Source organism: Apium graveolens, chromosome 6, assembly GCF_009905375.1.
Source record: "Apium graveolens cultivar Ventura chromosome 6, ASM990537v1, whole genome shotgun sequence".
Taxonomy (NCBI): Eukaryota; Viridiplantae; Streptophyta; class Magnoliopsida; order Apiales; family Apiaceae; genus Apium; species Apium graveolens.
This window is the reverse complement of record NC_133652.1, coordinates 270982809-271005316: the sequence shown is the minus strand read 5'-3', so window position 1 is coordinate 271005316 and position 22508 is coordinate 270982809. Positions and strand designations below refer to the sequence as shown.

General features: G+C 35.4%; 2 protein-coding genes across 2 annotated transcripts; both read left to right on the top strand.

The window, feature by feature from the left end:
* The first annotated feature begins 8556 nt into the window (after positions 1–8556).
* LOC141666037 (secreted RxLR effector protein 161-like) lies at positions 8557–9254 on the top strand. Its single transcript, XM_074472024.1, has 2 exons — positions 8557–8648; positions 8753–9254. Exons 1-2 carry the CDS (start codon positions 8557–8559, stop codon positions 9252–9254), a joined length of 594 nt encoding a protein of 197 aa, XP_074328125.1.
* A 6406-nt stretch (positions 9255–15660) lies between these two features.
* On the top strand, positions 15661–18281 carry LOC141663757 (pentatricopeptide repeat-containing protein At1g71420-like). The gene has a single exon (XM_074469568.1). It carries the CDS (start codon positions 15704–15706, stop codon positions 17948–17950), a length of 2247 nt encoding a protein of 748 aa, XP_074325669.1. The 5' UTR covers positions 15661–15703; the 3' UTR covers positions 17951–18281.
* Positions 18282–22508: the final 4227 nt, after the last annotated feature.

Genomic DNA, 22508 nt, shown 5'->3' with positions numbered 1-22508 from the left:
CTGTTGAAGTAGAGACTGAATTTTGCTTTTTGCTAAACCATGATACAAGCTTGTTTCCCAGGAATTGACAGGAGCCTGTTGTACTTTTCCTGTCTATTTTGCAACCTGCATAGTCTGCATCTGAATAACCAATTAGATCAAAGCCAGATTCTCTAGGATACCAAATTCCTAAATTTGGTGTACCCTTGAGATATCTGAAAATTCTCTTGATAGCAATTAAGTGAGACTCCCTAGGATCAGCTTGAAATCTCGCACACAGACATGTAGCAAACATTATATCTGGTCTGCTAGCAGTTAAATATAAAAGTGAACCAACCATGCCTCTATAACTTGTAATGTCCACAGACCTTTCAGTCTTATTTAATTCAAGTTTGGTGGCAGTGGCCATGGGAGTTTTTGCAGATGAACATTCCATTAAGTCAAACTTCTTTAAAAGATCATGAATATATTTAGTTTGACTAATGAAAATTCCATTACTAACTTGTTTAATTTGTAAACCAAGAAAATAGGTTAGTTCTCCCATTAGGCTCATTTCATAATTACTTTGCATTAGCTTAGCAAACTTCTTACAAAGATTATTATCTTTAGAACCAAATATTATGTCATCTACATAAATTTGAACAAGTATACTAGAGCCATTAACATTTCTAAAGAAGAGAGTTTTATCAACAGTACCTCTAGTGAAGTGATTCTCCAAAAGAAATTTTGATAATGTTTCATACCAGGCTCTAGGTGCTTGCTTCAGTCCATAGAGTGCTTTCAACAGATAATACACATAGTCTGGAAAATTTGGATCTTCAAATCCTGGAGGTTGACTTACATAGACTTCTTCCTCTAATTTCCCATTTAGAAATGCACTCTTGACATCCATTTGATAGACTTTGAAATTGGCATGGGCTGCATAGGCTAGAAAGATTCTGATAGCTTCAAGTCTTGCAACAGGAGCATATGTCTCATCAAAATCTATTCCCTCTTGCTGAGAATAGCCTTTAGCAACCAATCTGGCTTTATTCCTTATGATAATGCCATTTTCATCCATCTTATTTCTGAATACCCATTTTGTATCAATAGGACTCTTGTTCTTTGGTTTGGGTACCAGCTTCCAAACTTGGTTTCTCTCAAATTGGTTTAGCTCTTCCTGCATAGCTAGTATCCAATCTGGATCCAATAAGGCTTCTTCCACTTTCTTAGGTTCCTCCTGAGATAGAAAACTACTATACAGACATTCATCTTGAGTAGCTCTTCTTGTTTGCACTTTAGATGATGCATCACCAATGATCAGTTCAAAGGGATGATTCTTGGTCCATTTCCTTTGAGGTGGAAGATGAGCTCTAGATGAGGTGATCTCAGTATTGTCATGATGTGAGATAGAGTTTTGATTAGTTGAAACTCCCCCTGAGTTGTTGGTCCTTTGCAGGGAACTTGGAGTTCCATCAATTAATGATGTAAATTGATTATCAGTTGATGAGCTATGATCAACGGATGCTTCATTAAGTACTTCAACGGATGATGCACAATGTCTTTCAACGGATGCTGAATTTTGTGCATTATCCAGGAGCAAATTTTGTATTCCTTTTGAAGTGTCGTCTCCATCAATCTCTTCTTCACTATCATCACAATATATTTCAATATTGTCAAATTTGAGTCTCTCATAATGTTCCTCATCTGTTAGTCCATCAATCTTTTTATCATCAAACACAACATGCACAGATTCCATAACAATGTTGGTTCTTAGATTGTAGACCCTATAAGATTTTCCAGCTGAATAACCAACAAATATTCCTTCATCAGCCTTTGCATCAAACTTCCCTTTATGGTCAGATTGATTCCTTAGTATAAAACATTTACATCCAAAGACATGAAGAAAGTTTAGAGTTGGTTTTCTTTTCTTGAACAACTGATAAGGAGTCATGCCTTTAGCTTGATTGATCAGAGAAATATTTTGAGTGAAACAGGCACAATTAACAGCTTCAGCCCAAAAATATGTTGGTAACTTTGATTCTTCAAGCATTGTTCTGGCAGCCTCAATTAAAGATCTGTTCTTTCTTTCAACTACCCCATTTTGCTGAGGTGTTCTTGGAGCTGAGAACTCATGCATGATTCCATTTTCTTCACAGAACAGCCTTAATGTCAAATTCTTGAACTCAGTTCCATTGTCACTCCTGATGTTTCTTACTTTCAAGTCAGGATGATTATTGACTTGCCTGATGTGATTGATAATGATTTCACTTGCCTCATCCTTTGATCCAAGAAAATAGACCCATGAGAACTTTGAGAAATCATCTACAATCACTAGGCAATATCTTTTTCTTGCTATTGACAATACATTGACTGGTCCAAACAAATCCATATGTAGCAGCTGTAATGGTTCATCAATTGTTGTTTCAAGCTTCTTCTGAAATGATGCTTTCCTTTGTTTGCCTTTCTGACAAGCATCACACAGACCATCCCTTGAGAATTCAACAAGAGGAATTCCTCTTACTAAGTCCTTTTTGACTAGTTCATTCATTGTCTTGAAATTCAAATGGGATAGCTTCTTGTGCCATAGCCAACTCTCAACTGAACTTGCTTTGCTGAAAAGACAAGTAATAGATTCTGCATCTGTAGAGTTGAAGTCAGCTAAGTACACATTTCCTTTTCTAACTCCAGTTAGAACCACTTTGTTGTCTTTCTTACTAGTGACAACACAGGCTTCAGAATTGAAGGAAACTGTATTCCCTCTATCACATAGTTGACTGATACTCAGTAAGTTGTGCTTGAGACCATCAACTAATGCAACTTCTTCAATGATGACATTCCTTGTTGAAATCAAGCCATATCCCATAGTAAACCCTTTGCTGTCATCTCCAAAGGTTATGCTGGGGCCAGCTCTCTCTTTAAACTCTGTGAGCAGGGAGAAATCTCCAGTCATGTGTCTTGAACAGCCACTGTCCAAGTACCATAGATTTCTTCTATTTTCCTGCACACCACAAAATCAATCAATTTGATTTTGGTACCCAAGTTTCCTTGGGTCCATTCTTGTTAGCCTTTCTCCTAGACTTCATTCCTCCTGCATCTTTAGACTTAGGTGAGTTTGAGTCAACCTTGGTCTTAGATGTGGTTGGTTGAGGTGTAGGGTTAGTCACAACATTATCCAGCACATTTATAGTATTATTAGGCATGGATTGTGCATACATGTTATTCCACATTGGCATATTGTATGGCAATTGAGGCATACTGAATGCAGCAAGATAAGAATTGTTAAAATATGGCATGTTTGCAAAATGTGCATAAGGATTTTGTTGAGACATAACAGGCAGAGCATGTAGAGGTGATACAGACATGTTAGGCATGGAAGAGGGTACAGTTATGGGAGTTTTCTTAATAGATTTACAGTTAGCAGATAGATGATTAACACTACTACAATGCACACAGCTTTTTCTAGGAGCATACTTGTCAGGTGTGTAATTGTTATGTTTGTTAACTCCTACCTTCCCATTTCTGTTGGATTTCCTTTTGGATTCCTTTTTATCCTCAACCATCTTGAGCCTATTGTTTAACTGTTCTAAGGTCATGTGCCCTACATTCACCTTTCTGACATCTTTGGATGTGCTTGCTCCTTCTCTGACAAAGTTCTTTGAAGTTGAACCAAACTTTTTGTTGAGTTTCTTTAGATTTTCTCTTTTAGAAACATCTGCCTGTTTTAATTGAGGAGCCTTCAACGGATGTTCCTTTTCTTCCTTCAACGGATAACTTTCATCATCCGTTGATTCCACATCCGTTGACAGTCCATCAATTAATTCCAGTTTCTTTTTATTTTTATCCCAGGCAGTTTCACAGAATGATTCAATTCCTTGGACTTTGGCAATTTGAGCACTTACATCCCTAGATGTTTTCCAGGCTTTAATCACCTCTTGCTCTTTCTCTAATTGATTGGAAAGTATTTCTACTTTCTTAATAGATTCAGCTAGTTCATTTTCAACAGATACACAATGCAGCTTAGTCTTTTCTAGGTCAATTAACTTATCTTCTAACACAGCATTTCTATTACTTAAAAACAGATTGTTCTCTTTAATCCTACTATTTTCTTTAGCAAGAGATTTAAGAGATACACGCAAATGATACAGTTCAGTAGACATGTCATTAAAAGCATCATTGCACTCTTCTTTAGTAAGCTGTGTTATATCAGTAGTAATTACCTGGTTGCTTGATGAACTAACTTCATTCTCCTCAGAATCAGCCATGAGAGCCAAGTTAACATATTCCATGTCTTCATCCTCTTCTTCTCCATCAGCTGCCCAGTCTCTTTCTTGAGTAATGAAAGCCCTTTCCTTCTGTTTGAGCAGATCAAAATATTTCTTTTTGTAATCTACTTGATCAAACTTCTTCTTTTCAGAGGTTGGCTTTCTGCACTCACTTGCAAAGTGTCCACTCATACCACAATTAAAACACTTGAACTTGGATTTGTCCACCATGTTCTTATGGGGTTTAGTGGCTCTAGTGTTTTTCCTGAACTTCATCTTTGCAAATCTCCTGGACAGAAATGCAAGATGCTCATCAATACCATCAGAGTCATCTTGACTGGAGTTGTCTTCATTTTCAGCAACTTGCCCTTTACCCTTGTCTGATTCTGGATTTCTTACACCATCTTTGGAGCTTGATGTAGATCTCACAGTTTCTTTTCTGCATTCTTTCTCATTTTCAGCTACCAATGCAACTGAACCTCCTTTCTTTCTCCCCCTCTCCAATACCTCATCCTGTTCCAACTCTAGTTCATAAGTCTTCAAGATTCCATATAATCTTTCAAGAGTAAAGTCCTTATAATCTTGAGAGTTTCTTAAGGAAACAGTCATGGGTTTCCATTCCTTTGGTAAGGATCTCAAAAATTTAAGATTTGAATCCTTCACCTGGTACACTCTACCATACAGCTTCAGTCCATTCAACAGTTTTTGGAATCTATTGAATGTGTCATTTAAAGATTCATTTTCTTCAAAATGAAAGTGCTCATACTGTTGAATGAGAAGCTGCATTTTGTTCTCTCTTACTTGTTCTGTACCTTCACACAGCAGCTGAACTGTGTCCCAAACCTCTTTGGCAGTTGAACAATTTATCACATTATCAAACATATCCTTGTCAAGACCATTAAACAAAATGTTCATAGCCTTCTTATCCTTGTGGACTTCTTCTGTGTCTTCCATTGTCCATTCTGCTCTAGGTTTTGGAATGGATTGACCAACAGCAATTGTGGCCGTAGCAACTGTGGCTACTTTGTGGGGAATGTGAGGACCATTCTCAATGCAGTTTACATAACCTTCATCTTGGGAGAGTAGATGAAGGTGCATTTTCACCTTCCAGTGGTGATAACTGTCTTTGTCAAGAACTGGGATCTTTACTCCAATATCCTTCTTACTCATCTTTGTTAGATTCCAAGATCTTTAAACTCTTTGTGTGTCAAGAGCCTGCTCTGATACCAATTGTTATTCCTAGAAGACTAACAATGAGATTTACAGAAGGGGGGTTGAATGTAAATCTCAAAACTTTTTCAAGTTTTGAGCAGTTTATAAAGTTGTGTGTTCAAGAAGAACAAGTGTGTGAATTGCTTTAAGCTAATACAGACAGATATATATTCAAGCACAAATGTAAAGAACACAACAGACCTTAAAAACTTTTCTGGTGGATTTGTTGTTCCACCAGAGATGGTGTATTAGAAAATCTGTGTTCAACAATGTTGATCACAGCTGCATCCTAGTACAAACTAGATGAATTTTCTCTCAAGATATTTCTTAACAGCTCTGGAAAAATCTCTCTAATTACTAGCTTCTTCTTGGTTCATATATATTACCAAGTGTACAAGTGAAAAACAATATAAAATTACAATAGTAAAATAAGTTCTTCACTTGCTTCTTTTCCTGTTCACTCAAGTACTTTGTTGACTATTGCAACTTTGTACAAAAGAAGAACGGCTGCTTTTTCTGTTGATCCTGAAATTCGGCTACCACATCTCAGTTTTCTCTGTCAACCCACGTGCCTCTGCTTGTAGGTACAACTACCACTTATCAACGGCTGATTAGCAGAACATCCGTTGAAGCTTTCATCCGTTGATGACTTCATCCGTTGAAGGATGTTATCCGTTGAAGCTTTCATCCGTTGATGCTCTCATCCGTTGAAGGATGTTATCCGTTGAAGCTTTAGAGACATCCGTTGAAGCTTAGCTTCTCATCCGTTGAAGGTCTTTTAAGTCATCCGTTGATACCACTTCATTTATACAAAATTACAAGGCATGAAATATTTACAATTGGCCTTCCTATCTGCATATCATCTAGTAGTCAACATGACTCATAGTTTCTCTCAACTTCTAAGAATTACAATTTTAAATACAGAGACTGAAATATGCTACAATACTAGACTTATTTCTAAGTAAAGCTACACCATCAACGGATAGCCAAAGTGGTCTTATCCGTTGAGGCTACAGACACTAAATTTCTACTTAAGTGTTTTGTTAAACATATCATCAAACTAATGCACATATATTCCTAACAGGATCCAAGGTGACATATGTGGACCTATACACCCATCATCTGGCCTATTTAGGTACTTCATGGTATTAATCGATGCCTCAACTAGATGGTCTCATGTTTGTCTTCTCTCAACTCGTAATGATATTTTTGTAAAATTACTTGCCCAAATAATCAAATTACGAGCTCAATTCCCAGATCATTGCATTAAGTCAATTTATTTAGATAATGCCGGTGAATTCACATATGTAACCTTTGTCGACTATTGCATGTCTGTAGGAATCTCAGTTGAACAACAGTTCCTCATGTACATACATAAAATGGGTTAACCGAGTCTTTTATCAAAAGACTCCAACTTATTGCAAGATCGCTGTTGTTGAAAGCAAAATTACCTACATCTATTTGGGGTCACGCAATACTTCATGCTGCTAATATTATTAGGATTAGACCAACTTCCTATAAGCAACATTCTCTGCTCAACCGGTACTTGGTCAAGTTCCTACTATTTCTCACTTTAAAATTTTTGGAAGTCTTGTATATGTATTGATTGCTCCACCACAAAGATCAAATATGAGAGCTCAAAGAAGAGTAGGTATCTACGTTGGTTTTGATTCCACATCTATAATTAGATATCTGGAGACTCTAACTGGAGGTTTATTTACCGCAAGATATGCAGATTGTCATTTTGACGAGTTTATGTTTCCTACCTTAGGGGGCGATAAACATTCGAATAAAGTTAATCCTGAAATAACATGAAATGCATCAGGACTATATTTTTTAGATCCACGTACCAGTCAGTGCGAACTTGAAGTTAAAAGAATTATCCATATGCAAAATATCACAAACCAAATGCCTGACGCATTTAACGATTCTAGAAATATAACTAAATCTCATATAACTGCAGTAAACACTCCAGCTAAGATAGAGATACCAATTCAAAAAATCAGATACAAAAGAATTGGTTACAGAATCAAAGCCACGCCTGAAGCGTGGTAGACCGGTCGGTGCAAAAGATGTTGCACCACGAAAAAGAAAAATAAAGAATATTGCCCCTGAAGTGGCACATGCTCCATAAGAAGCAAATATCCCTGAAGTGGTATTATCTCTTGAAGAGATTCCGGTCCCTGAATATACGGGATTAAACAATCATGAAATTTCAATAAATTATGTGCATGATATGAAATTATGGGATCTAAGTAAAGTCATAATTGATGATGTATTTCTTTATTCTGCATCATTGGATGTAGACATAAATTCTGATCCTGAACCATAAAGTGTGGATGAATGTCGTCTAAGAAAAGACTGGCCAAAATAGAAAAACTCAATCCAAATAGAATTAAATTCATTGCGTAACAAAGAAGTATTTGGACCTGTTGCCCAAAAACCAATTGGTGTGAATCCTGTTGGGAATAAATGGGTATTCATAAGAAAACGAAATGAAAAGAATGAAATTATGAGATATAAAGCCCGACTTGTAGCACAAGGGTTTTCTCAAAGGCCTGATATTGATTATCAAGAGACATACTCGCCAGTGATGGATGGAATTACTTTTTGTTTTATATTAGGTATAGCATTTAAAGAAAAATTGGAAACACGTCTTATGGACGTCGTTACTGCATACATGTATGGTTCACTTTATAGTAAAAAATTTATGAAAATCCCAGAAGGGTTAAAAATGGATAAGTTCAAGAAACCTCATTAAATATACTCAATTAAACTTCAACAATCATTGTATAGACTGAAACAATCTAGTCGTATGTGGTATACCAGACTTAGTCGTTATTTACAAAAGAATGGGTATATTAGTAATCAAATTTCTCCATGTGTTTTTATCAAAAAATCACAATATGGTTTTGTGATTATTGTTGTATATGTGGATGATTTAAACCTTGTAGGAACAATTACAGAGGTTGATGAAGCTATCATATATCTAAAGACAGAGTTTGAAATGAAAGATCTTGGAAGGATAAAATATTGCCTTGGTATACAAGTCGAGCACTTGTCATCAGGAATTTTCCTCCACCAATCTACATATATAGAAAAAGTTTTGAACAGATTTTACATGGATAAATCTCATCCATTGACTACTCCAATTATGGTTAGATCTTTAGAACCTGGTAAAGATCCATTTCGACCACGAGACGATGTGAAGAGGTTCTTGGTCCTGAAATTCCATATCTTGAAGCAATTGGTGCACTTATATATTTTGCAAATAATACAAGGCCAGATATTGCATTTGCTGTGAATTTATTGGCTAGATTTAGCTCTGCTCCGATGGACAGACATTGGAATGGGATCAATCATATATTTCGTTATCTTCGTGGAACAATTGATTTTGGGTTATTCTTCTCGAAAAACTCAACATCTCAGTTGATTGGATATGCAGATGCTGGATATTTGTCAGATCTTCATTTTGGCAAATCACAAACTGGAAATGTATTTACATATTGCGGTGCAGCCATTTCCTGGAAATCCACGAAGCAAACTATAGTAGAAACCTTAACAAATCACTCGAAACTCATTGTAATTCATGTAGCCAGTAGAGAATGTGTTTGGTTGCGGTCTATCATAAAGAATATTCAAGAATCATGTGGATTATCGGACATCACAAGAAGTCCTACTATCATGTTTGAGGACAACACTGCATGCATTGATCAACTCAAGGAAGGATATATCAAGGGAGACATAACGAAACATATTTCACCAAGATTCTTCTACACTCATAAACTTCAAAAGAATGGTGAAATTGATGTACAATAAATTCGATCATTTGACAATCTTGTAGATTTATTAACGAAATCATTACTGAATTCAACATTTAGGAAATTACGACATAACATTGGAATACGTCGACTCAAGGATTTGTTACAACAAAATTCAGAGAATGATTAGTTTTTCAGAGGAAGATTTTACTCTTTTTACTCGTCAAAGTTTTTATCCCACTAGGTTTTACTTTAACAAGGTTTTAACGAGGCGATCTATGATCCATATTATAATGACAATCAAAGGGGAGTGTTATATTAGATTGACATTATAGTCAATACTATAAGTGGTGTCATTTCTATAATTTGAAACCAGATGTCAAAAATTTCAACTCCAAAGGAGTTCTATACTCGGATGCAAATATGCATATATGCATCTTTGGTTCTAAATTTGAAACCAATGATACATTTATGCATCTAGCCACAACATGAAACTACTACAAATGAGATGAATGTTGTTGTGCTTTAAATGAAACTTAGGGGAAAGTGACAAAATTTAGGTAAAATAGAAAATATTTAGTTTCCAAATGCATCTAGCATTGGAGTTGAAGTTTTATTTTAGCATCAAAAGACACTTTTTGGTGTCAAATTATAACAATAACTATAGTTATTTTGCATCTTGCATTGGACTTGATCTAAAAGAATAGTAAAGTTAGGCATGCAAAGGAATTGGTGCAATGCATTTAATTCTCTTGTTTACTCTCCTACCTATAAATACCTTCATCTGGTAATGGACATAACACACCCCAAGCATCTTGCTTCTTTCTCTCGTTGCTCAGCTCTCTTTATCTCTCTATCTGCTCTATTTACTTTCTACAGAGGTTCGATATAATACTGTTATAGCTAATATTTTACAATACTAGTCATGATTTTTTTACAAGAATTTGTGGTCATGATATTATTGTTTGTTTGACTAAGAATGCGATCCCTCCCTGCAGGATTTTTGGAGACAAGGCCCATGGGCTGCTCAAGTTTTGAATTCAGATCCAAGGTCCAAGTAAGCAATGGATTAAAGGAGCTGTTGATAAGGAGTCTCTGGTAGTGGTCCCAAAAGGATATCCTGATAGTGACCCAGGAATGCACAACTTTGCCTGTTGGGCATGTTGTTGAACGCACTTGAACCCATTTTTATCAAATTGACTTGAATTATATGCGGCTTCAAGACCGGACCATTTCTTCTTTTCCTGTTTTATTTGTTGAACAAACTTCATCAAAGTCAAATTTATTCTGTTTTCTAATTTAATATTTTCAAATCTTCATCCACCTTGAAATAATGATACACACTACCAAAAATTCTCAAAATAACGTATATGACGAAATTTAATTGCTGAGATTTATATTAAAATAAATTTAATTCATTACAAGAAAATATTTGACAAAAAAGTGCTCATATTTTTTAAATTTTTAGAATTAATTTTCGAGTATTTGTGTTTTGCTCTTAGGCTCCATTTGGGAGTACTGTTAAAAACTGCTATTCTGTGAGAAAAAATGCCGGTGGAAAAAGTGATGTTAGGAAAATTAGATGATTGTTTGGTAATTTTTTTTAATTTATGCATATTTTGAGATATAATATGTAAAAATAATGTTTTTGAGAATGTTTGATTATAAAACTTATAGCTTTGTAAAATTTAAAAACAGTTTTTTTCCAAAAACAAGAGGACATAACTTTACTAACAAAACTTTTAGATCAAAAGTGTTTCTCCAGACAGCGAATTTTAAAATTTACCAGATACCAGACTGTTGTAGCTGTCCTGCAACAGTAATACCAAACGGAATAGGAGAGTAATAGAATGACATGTAAAATGTGCAGAATCTTACACTGCGTGTTGCCGTAAATCTTTATTATTAATATAATATAAACATGTGTGGGCAAAAATGGTATGTGAACTGGGGAGGAAAATCAAGTTACATGCATCATTGTATTTGAAGTTAGGAGCAGCTATGTTTGCCTTTCTCGATCATTTTGTACAAAAATAGTTTAAAATTGGCAAAAAAAGACCTTCAAACGAATTAAATTCGCACCCTTAGATTGACTTTATGAAACTACATTGTTTGAAAATGTCATCTAACATAAAGGAGCTAACCAAAATCTTAGCAAAACAGTAGTATTTTCTTGACACTTTTTCGGATTATAACAATTTATGCATATTGGTTCTTGAATAAGACGATTAAAACAAATATTTAGGACACCACATCGATAAAAGATATCAAACTTTTTACATACAAATAGTATACATAAACATAATTTTATTTATATACATCTTATTCCATGTATTTTCATGACCATTCCAATAATTAAGGTAATTATATAATTTTACTGTTACTTATAACTAAAATCGTTTAATAACAAAAAAGAATTTCTTAACAACCTTAAAAGAGGGGCATCATTTTTATAATATTTTCAGGGTATTCAAATATTTAGGACCGGTCATGAATTTATACAATCTGAATGCGAAATAATATTATTTTGTGCATGAAATTTTATGCAGACACACGCGCACACACTTGTGAACGAGATTAGGGGCTAAACTACGAATGTGATGATGGAGTAACGTGGTCTCTCATCTACAGTTTTTGATTGACTAAGCAGCATACCAGTGCTGCGCAAATTTAAATTGTTTATTATGTACTTATTTTAATCCATGAGTTTGACAGTCATATATACCAAAGTCTTATTGTATTAGCTTTTGTTTTTGACATCGAAGTCTTATATTAGCTGAATCAAATATCTGTCTTACAATTTGCTACAAACATTAAATTGTGATCCGTGCTGTGATTTGTAATTGTTCGGTGTTAATTAAATTAGTTTTTAGTTTTAATTACACTTCTTGAATACTAAACTGTTTTAACTCTTACTGCTAATTTTAAATTCTATTTGAATTTTTTAAACATTTTATTCACAAAGATTTAATATAAAAATAATTATTTTAACTCTAGGTCAAGATATATGTAGAAAATTTCAAAATGTCATGCATTTTCTACTACCAAGATATTCACTTTTTTCTCACGAAATAAAAAATACTTAGAAGTGTTAATAGCCTCCTTAAATACCCACTATATATATATATACGTATTTGCATATATACTTTTTTAATTCTACTAAACAATACGGATTTGGGAAATGTGAATACATGGCCAATATATATTGCAATAACACTTAATCAAGTTTTATGAATATGAAAATTCACACATGCATGTGTGTTTATTTTACGGAAGTTAACAAAAAAAAATAAAATCGGTCATATCATCGTAATTAATGGTTAATTTAGGTGAAACTTATCGACCGAAAAAATATTTTAGACAGTTGTACACAAAAAATGAGGCACTTCAAATATTTTCTCTCTATTTTATTTTGAGAACAAATGTTGAAGTTACTTATGTTCACGAAGCACTATAACTTTTTTTATATATAATTATGACACACATGACATATATATGTATGTATATGTAAATAATAATGCTAGTTAGCCGAATTCGTTCTTAAAATTTCTCCCAAATAATTTGAAGTGATATTTTATGATAGTTTAATTTATGAGTATATATGTATAAATGTTGCTCTCATATCAAGAAAAATATTAGTATAAATTAATATTTGTGAATGGTTTTGAAAACTGATTTTGGAATATATATTAAAGCTGAATAATTTTCTAATAAGAAATATGTACACATAGTAAGAATAACTAGATGTACCTGTATAGGAAAGCACCGTGCAAAAAATAGCGGGTTTAGAAAAATGCAGATCACGAGAAATTGAATAATGAAGATTTTAAAAATATTGAAAAAATAAACTGTCTAATCCTAAACATCAAGACAGAAGTCAATATACTAACACAGGTGTGCTAGCAAATCTAGGCACTGACCAATCTATGGCTTTTCAGATTAATTTAAAACAGATTTACTCCGGTGATAACTACAATTACAAACATACAAAAAAAGACCGGTGATGTGTTCTTTCCTAACAAGCATAAATATGTAGTAGGTTGATTTTGCTACAGCATTTAGACCAATATATTATTGACTTTGAAAAATATTCCCAGGGTGAGTTCTTGAGCTACACGTTTGAGACACAAAAACTATTCAAAATAATTAAAATAAATGTTTAATACAAATGAGAACTCCTTTCCTCGTGGTAGCCTACCCCAGAAATGTCAAACAAACATGCTCCCTCGCTCCTCTTAACTTGTTCAACCAAACACCTGCCAGCTGCCTCCTTTCCAAGTCTCCTATATCTGTATATATATAACCACCCCCCTCTAGCTACCAATGTATACCTATTCCATTACAACCACAATCTTCAAAACCCTCACACTCCTTTTTTTCCTCTCCCACAAAGATATTTAATACTCGATATTCTGTTAAGTAACAAGTCACTCTAAACACTTTATAGTTAACACGGTCGTATTCACAAATAATGGCATCCTCTTCTAATTCTCTACTAGTGTTGGCTTTCAATGCCATGTCCGTCGTAATCTTCTTTAGTTTGATCTCTAGTGTGGAAAGTTCGCGGCCAATTGCTAATGATTCCTCGTCGTCGTCTTCATCTTCGTGTTTTTTGGGGTTGCTATTGGAGAGAGCTTACTCGGGGCCTAGCCATCGTGGGCGTGGCCATTAACTACAACTCTACAAGCCGGCTCATCTATATCCTATATACACAGAAGCTTAGCTTAGCTGATTGTGGTGCAGAGTATATGTGACAAATAACTAATATGAAGAGCTTGCAGCATCAAAATGATGGAAATACAGCTTCTTAGGACCCCAAGTTTGCTTTTGTTATAGATTTTGTATTGTGGAGAATGGAGTTATACAATTGGTTCCTTTTTTTAATTTAGTTTATGTATGTTTAGTATGTATATTCATTTTTACACATCAGTACATAAATTATCAAGAAAATAAGATTTAACTTTTTTCCTCTAATCACCGCAGTTGTTCGTTACTACTTCGCTGTTTTACACTTTATACGTCTGTCTGCGGCTCTGCATGTACAGATAGTAATTAAAAAACCCTCAAATTGTTAGGGTAGCGTATAATAATTCGTGTATGATTAATTTTATTTGAATAGAAATTTTTACTAAATGGAATTTTGATTAATAAATGACCGAACACCAAAAATATCAATATGTCATCTTTTGTAAAATAGTATAGAAATGTTTCCTCACAATTTGTTTTTAACAATGTAAATCGAATTTAAAAATAAATATTTCCAAATCTAAGACTTCACAAAAAATACGTTATTAATGAATGAATTAAACTCAATCCAAAAAATAAATAAATAAAGGGGGCGGTCTGTCGCAATATAAATTGTGTTTGCAATAAACGTTTTTTTGATCATTGGATGAAATCAAGAACGACTAGAATTGAAATAAACAGAGGGGGCGGAAGGAAGAGTTGATAATTGAAATGGGTTAGAATTGGAATTATTAGCTTCTCTCTTTTTTTTCTCTTGGTCTCTGCTGTGTTTTGTGTTAGAAGTGAAAAGTATATATATATAATGTTCGCGGTCCGCGTAGGGGGTAAAATTATAATTAACCCTTATGGCGGACAATTTTAATGGTCCGTAAATATTGTTGTTTTAATACTAGCAGTTCGTGACTTCATCAATGGCAAACAAATGTTTGTTACAAACATAAACCTCATAAATTGAATAGAATAGAACATTTATTTTTTAGTTCAAAATTTAAGTAGGAAATCGAGTTTAGTAACAAAATTTTTAACTCAGTTCTGCTTTACACTAGTTCATATTTGACTTGAAAATTAAATTACAAAATTTTCGAATTAATGTAACCCTAGCTAGGGATGTATACGGATCGGGTTGGGCGGGTTAAAAGAATTTATCAATCCAACCCAATTAATTCGGATTTTCAAAATTTCAACTCAAACTGAATCATTTAAATTTGTAAACCAAACCAATTTGTAATACTTCGATTTTGATCGGTTTACTAAATATTTGAAACTAATATTAATAATTATAAAATAAAGCGAAAAATTTCAAAGTCCAAAACACTTGCAAATAGTTTAATAAAATATTAATAATCCATGTCACATATGGCTTAAACATTCAAAAAAGAGTGATCAATACAGTACTTAACCTTTAAACATTCTTTAAATATTGAACTCGATAAACGAAAATAGTGACATATTCTTTAAACATTCAGGATTGATGTTATAAGTTACAGATAAATGAGTCTATCTATTAGGCATGAATATTTTCACAGTTATAAAATTAATAAATTAACATGTAAGTATATTTTTAATCGGGTTGGATCGGATCGATTTAAAAATATCGAAACTCATATGCAACCAATTAAATCGGGTTAACATTTTTTCAACCCAAATATCTATCGGGTTAGAAAAAAATCGGTTTGATAGGCAGAAATAAGTTCGGTTGGAATTAGTTTGTTCGGTACAGTCGTGTTGTGTACACCCCTATCTACTGCCGTTAGTTTTGGTATGTTCTTACTGCGTCCAATCACACGCGCCGCCGGCCACTTTCGGCCTCTCCACACTACTAGCATTTCCAGCATATCTGAATCCACACATTTTCTCAACAAGTTGCGTGATCTTTGCACGCGCCATCATCTCGAAGAAGCCTTCACTCTGTTCCACAACTGTAAATCACTCCATTCACCACAAGCCTATGCCACCTTGTTTCATGCCTGTGCAAACTCTAGAAGCCTTAAGCAAGGCCAAGCCTTGCACCAGCACATGCTTATACATAACCCCTTTTGCGCAAACGACATGTATACTAGTAATCATGTGATTAATATGTATGCAAAATGTGGTAGTTTGGAATGTGCGCAGAAGGTGTTTGATGAAATGTCTGAAAGAAATGTTGTGTCTTGGACTGCTATGGTTTCTGGGTTTGCTCAACAAGGGAGAGGTGATGACTGTTTTCGGGTTTTTTCGGGTATGGCGTGTGAGTGTCTTCCTACGGAGTTTGCTTATGCAAGTGTACTTACGGTGTGTGATGGTGATCGCGGTAGGCAGGTACATGCATTTGCTTTGAAAACCTCGTTTGATGATTATGTTTATGTTGCAAATGCTCTTATTACAATGTATTGGAATAATTACGTCGATGGTGGAAATGATGATGATGAAAATTTTGAGGCTTGGGTTGTGTTTAATGGCATGCATTGTAAGAATCTGATTACTTGGAATGCGATGATTGCAGGTTTTCAGAAGAGTGGATGTTGGGTTAAAGCTTTGAGGATATTTTCGGGGATGAGACATGATGGCGTTGAGTTTGATCGTGCAACGCTTCTTGGTGTCATAGCTTCCTTGTGGGGTAGAGATTCTGATGATATTGGTTTGGGGTTGCAATGCTGTTTTCAAGTACACTGTTTAACGATAAAAACTGGATTTATTTCTGAAATTGGAGTAACAACTGCCTTAACAAAAGCTTACTCCAATCTTGGAGGAGCGGTTGCTGACTGTTACAATCTTTTTCTTGATAGTAGTGGGAACCGAGATGTTGTTTCTTGGACTGGAATAATAACCACATTTTCTGAAAGGAATCCAGAAGAAGCTCTCTTTCTTTTTCGACAATTTTGTCAAGAGGGCTTTTCTCCAGACCGTTATACATACTCCATTGTGTTAAAGGCTTGTGCTGGCCTAGTAACTGAGCGACATGCATCAGCTGTCCATTCAAAGGTAATTAAAGCAGGGTTTGATGATGATACTATACTAGCGAATTCTTTAATCCATGCATATGCAAGGACTGGATCGATTGTGAAGTCCCAGAGAGTATTTGATGAGATGAACTTTCGAGATACAGTTTCTTGGAATTCGATGTTGAAGGCTTATGGCTTGCATGGACAAGCTAAGCAAGCATTGTCCACCTTTGATGAAATGAATGCCCAACCAGATGCAACCACCTTTGTAGCCCTCCTCTCGGCTTGTAGCCATGCTGGATTGGTAGATGAAGGTTTAAAATTTTTTGACGCCATGGTAACTAAGTATGGCATGGCTCCCAAACTCGATCATTTTGCATGTATTATTGATATACTTGGACGGGCCGGTCGTATTCCAGAAGCCGAGAAGGTTATAAGAGAAATGCCTATGGAAGCTGATTCTGTTGTGTGGAGCACTTTGCTTGCAGCATGCCGAAAACATGGTAAAACCGAGCTGGCTAACATGGCTGCCTCAAAACTAATGGAATTGGATCCAGAAAGATCTCTAGGATATATTATGATGTCAAACATATATTGCTCAAGCGGTAGCTTTGGTGAAGCAGGCCTTGTACGAAAGAAGATGAAAGGGCAAGGAGTGAAAAAGGAACCTGGTTTAAGCTGGACTGAGATTGGTAATCAAGTCCATGAATTCGCCTCTGGAGGTTTAAGACATCCCCAAGGAGAGGCTATTCGAAAGAATCTTGAAGAGCTAGTGAAGCGGTTAAAAGGTGTGGGTTATGTCCCTGAGACAGGCTTAGCACTGCATGATGTTGAAGAGGAGCACAAGGAAGAGCAACTGTATCATCACAGTGAAAAGATGGCATTGGTATTTGCCTTGATGAATAGCGGTCGTTCTCAATGCAATGACAGTGTTATTAGAATTATGAAGAACATTAGAATTTGTGTCGATTGTCATAACTTCATGAAATTTGCATCTGGATTAATCCAAATGGAGATTGTTGTAAGGGATTCCAACCGTTTCCACCACTTCCGAGAGAGTGCGTGCTCTTGTAATGATTACTGGTAAACATCAGTGGATCTACATATTCAAGTGGTTGTGGTTGTAACTGAATACAGTTTGCGAGATATTTAGCAGAGAGACTGTCTGAGAAAATAGCTCAATTCTGCTCGTCTATCTCACATAACGAGCCTAGCTGGTGGTAGAGCACGTGAGTTTTTAGGTCAATTTTTCCAGATAAGAATGTTTGCACAGGCTTGAGATCGAGATCCTGTGAGAGAATTGTTGAGGTGGCAATTTACGTTATTTAAACTCTGGATTGTGCCATGCATACTTGTACATGTTTAATGAATTATTATGGCCGTCAATGTGAACTTCTAATGTTTAATGGTTGATTCTACTCTACACTATGACCAACCATAACTTTTTAAATTTCATTCTCTGTAAAAACCCATGAACTTAATGAATAAGCTTTAAACATTCCAGAGTTGTTAATATTTTCAAATATTTGAAACTTTATTTACCTTAATTGTTATTGAGAGGGGAACAAACTTTTTTTTTAGGGGGACTAGGGGCGTTCACGGATTGGTTTGGTCCGGATTCTTGTTTTTTTCGAACCGAACCAGTAAGAATGAATTTTTGAAATTCAAAACCAAACCAGACCAATTAAATGTCGAGACCAAACCAAACCAGGCCATAATATAATGGATTAGTTCGGTTCCGAACCACGGTTTGAGCGTAATCATTTACTTTGTTTTGTTTATATTAAACTTACAACTAAACGGTTATTTAAGTCAATGTAATATAAAATTTATTATATATTACATATAAGTGTGTGATATATATTTTTACAAATATTTAGTTTACATATGACTTTCATATACTTTAATTTATTTAAATAATATTAAGTATATGAAGTAGAGTATAACTACGACATATTAACAATTAACTAAGTTTTTATTTAAAAAGTAATTAGATGTTTTTAATATAATATACACTCACATACACAAAACCATAATTTATAATCATAACTCATATGTATATATTAGAATTTTTATATATTATTATATAACGGTCCGATTTGCTTTAAACGGTTTTAATTTATTGGAAACCATAATCAAACCATTTATGCCTAAACGGTCCGATTAACCGAACCATTAAAAACGGTTTTAGCGGTTTCGGTTTTTCTTGGTTCGGATTGCCATGGTCCGGTCCGGATTCACGATTTGACGGATTTTTTGAACACCATAGGGGAACAAACATTTTATTAACTCACAACTTTCTACTTAAAAACCTTCTCCGTTCAGCCATTCTCTCACTCATATCACTACTGCTATAACGATTAAGTCTATACCACTTTCCTCGTGACCAGGTATACAATATTTGCAAGTGTAATTACGAATAAATTTCTACTTGTTTTCTAGGATGTTTTCGACATTTAATTTTTTTAATTACTGAGTTGTTTGTCTGTTTGTGAGTGTATTATGCTGGGGTCTTATGAACATGAACACATTATTAGTTTTAACTAAACTTTGGTTATTTGTTTAAATTAGCTCGATTGTACGTAACCAACTTTTAGGGGTGTCTGGTTCATTAACCATGTGCCCGGCTATTTGAGAATCGGAACATGAAACTCAATGTTCATTTTCTTTCCCATACCTATATTTACCATTCCCAATTCTGATTCTCATGATGCATGCAAACGTTCGCTTAGATTTTCTACCAATATAATCTACGAATGTATTGGATACTTATGATTAATCAATAATATACTCCTTATTCTGATCCTTTTCTCTTTTTATACTCAGAAGCATGGCCAATGATGATAGAACAAGGCGACTTGATTGCGGAGATTTAGCGGTGGATAGAATTAGCAACTTATCCCGAAACTTAATTGACCTCGTCCTAAAATGCTTGCCCCTTCGCGATGCAGCAAGAATGAGTATCCTTTCCAAAGAATGCAGGGACAATTGGGTGTTGACGAAGAAATCTGGTAACAACAAAATTTGAGATTTCTCGTCGGAATTAAGATCTATGACGGTGGTTCTTCGCCGGAAAATCAAGCGGTGTGTAGTGGTTTGTGGTTGTTTTAGGCTGAGATTGATCAGAGTAAGTGATGACTCCCTTATCAGCTCTCAACTTCTTACTACTCTCAATGTGCCTACGTAGCCTTTATATAAGGATCAAGCCTGACGTAGTTCTTGGGGAACAAGAAATCTAATGAATTTAGACTTCTTATTCCTAGGCCCGGTAGAAGCCCATCCAGAATCCGACTTCCACTAGCTTTAAGAATGTCCAACTATGAGGCCCAACCGCGAAGGCCCAAGGCTCATCCGCAATCGTAGGACTTCACGGATAATGCATCTCCGTGCGCAAGGATAACGCTCCGCTACAGCTATCTCCCTTGATTTACAGACGCAGGTATAGCCACAGTTCACCCCAAATGCCGGACGCGCTGGACAGGTAATCCCAAGCTCTTGGGTGCAAAGTGCAGGATGACTCCAAAGTTCTCCAACAAGAACACCCATTGAATATAAGAACAGAGTTCTCAAAGCATACACCAAAGTTATCCCCGCATCCCCAACGAGGACACCCGTTGAATACAGAAGGAGGCTTTCAATCATCAGGCATACCCCTGGAGGCTTTCTAGCTTTTTACAGACATCCCCCTCCTTGACTGTCTCAAGGAGGAAATTTTTTAAAGAGTACCTGCAACAAATATGTTAGTAAAAATAACCCTACATTGCTCTTTTCCATGCATGCTTTGTCCTGAGCTCACCCTTGAGAATGCATTTACCACACATGGGATGCGTCCTAAGATATTGGGCGCGTTTTGACCTTCATGAAACCTGTATTATTTTTCTAGCAACTACCTCTCACAACATTCCATAGAGACAGGACGCGTCCTAAGCCTCTAGGTGCGTGCTCCAACCTTCATTGCTAAAAGACCACAATTGCTAGATACCTCCACCATGGTGGATGCGTCCTACCTCCCTGGATGCGTTCTGCACTAGGTAGGTGCTTCCAAACCTCCTTACCACAGAATTATCCTTAATAAACATTCCCACAAAAAGTGGGTGCGTCCTACCTATATAGGCGCGTCTTCAATCTTCTTTTCCAAAGGATCATTTTGGTGAACATTTCCCCCAAAGTGGACGCGTCCTACAGACTTAGGCGCGTCACCTTCTTTGCAACGCAGCGCCGATTTTGACTTCAATTAATTCGCATTTGACCCGCATTGATCCAAAACTAAATTTCGGGTATAATATTGGGCAATGCTCCCATGCCTAGTTTTTTATAAGTTATTTTTCACACAACTGATCACTAAGAACGATGAACAAGCTACACTCTCAGAAGTTTCAAAAAATTGTCAGTAGTATTCTTTTAGCTCACAGTGGCCCCATTTTGAACTTTAAACTTTTCATTCCTCCAAGTTTGCCTCTTTGTGTCATTATCGAGATATGATCTTTTGGATTAAAAACTTATCAAACAATGGGGTGAGGAAATTAAAGATTTTAAACAAAGGACCAATTGTCGACAAAGTGCCATCTTATTTGTTTACCTGTTTAGAGTTCACTCATCTGAGGCTCACTAAGTGTGTATTAAACCGCCACTTGGATTTAAGTGCTTTTGTAATATGGTTAGTGTTACACTTGTGGATGTCATAGTTACTGCTGACAATCTCATTGAGTTGTCATAATTGAGAGTATGCTAGAATTAATCCACACTCTTCGCCTTGATAGTTTTTTCCTTAAGGTGGAGTGATAATCCAACAAACTTTGGTAATCGATTATGGCATTCACTACTTATATTAACTAATTCAGTTGTATGTTTGTTTGTGTATATGTATATAGTCTTTGGAACCAAGTGCATCTATTATGAAGAGGCCTATAAAAGTGAAGAACTTGGAGTGGTTATACCTTCTTGATGTTGGATTTCATGATTTGGCCCAAATTTAATATGTTCTTTGCTTGATCAGCATTTCACCCAAACTAAAATATTTGCACATTGGGCTGGTGAGTACTTGTTTTGGTCAATTTGATTTTTTTTTCTCACATATATGTAGCCACTCTTATATCTCATAGAAAAGACTTGCACTTGTCTCTTTGCAAGTGATAATCACTTTCATCCATTTTTTAATGTTTTAACCCATTGTAGCTCAAATGTTGTGTGTTTTGTCTTGTGTAATATGTTTTTTTTACTTCAGTTAGAGATTAAAATATGTATATACCTTTTCCCAAGCAATTACTTCATATCAAGTTTCTCTTGTGAAAACTATGCTCTTATATTTAACTAGTGTGTAGGAACGTAAGTAAAGATCAAGGATGATACAAAGTTGGCATTAAGAACCTCATCCGTTATAGATTACTTGTAGTCTCTAAGCTTGGTTGACATGACTTCTAACAGCTTAAAATTGTGGACATTCATGGGGTGGTTGGCTTGGCTGAGCTTCAGTTCATAAAGCTTTTGCTTGTGTCCTCTACTTCGCTTAGATGGATTAAACTTTTTGACACCGTGAGTGATCCTGAAGAAGCATTTACGATTTCACGGAAGTAAATGAGGTTCCCCGAGCATCAACAACTGCATAGATAATATGGATTTAACTAGTATTTTGTTTTGGAAGTATA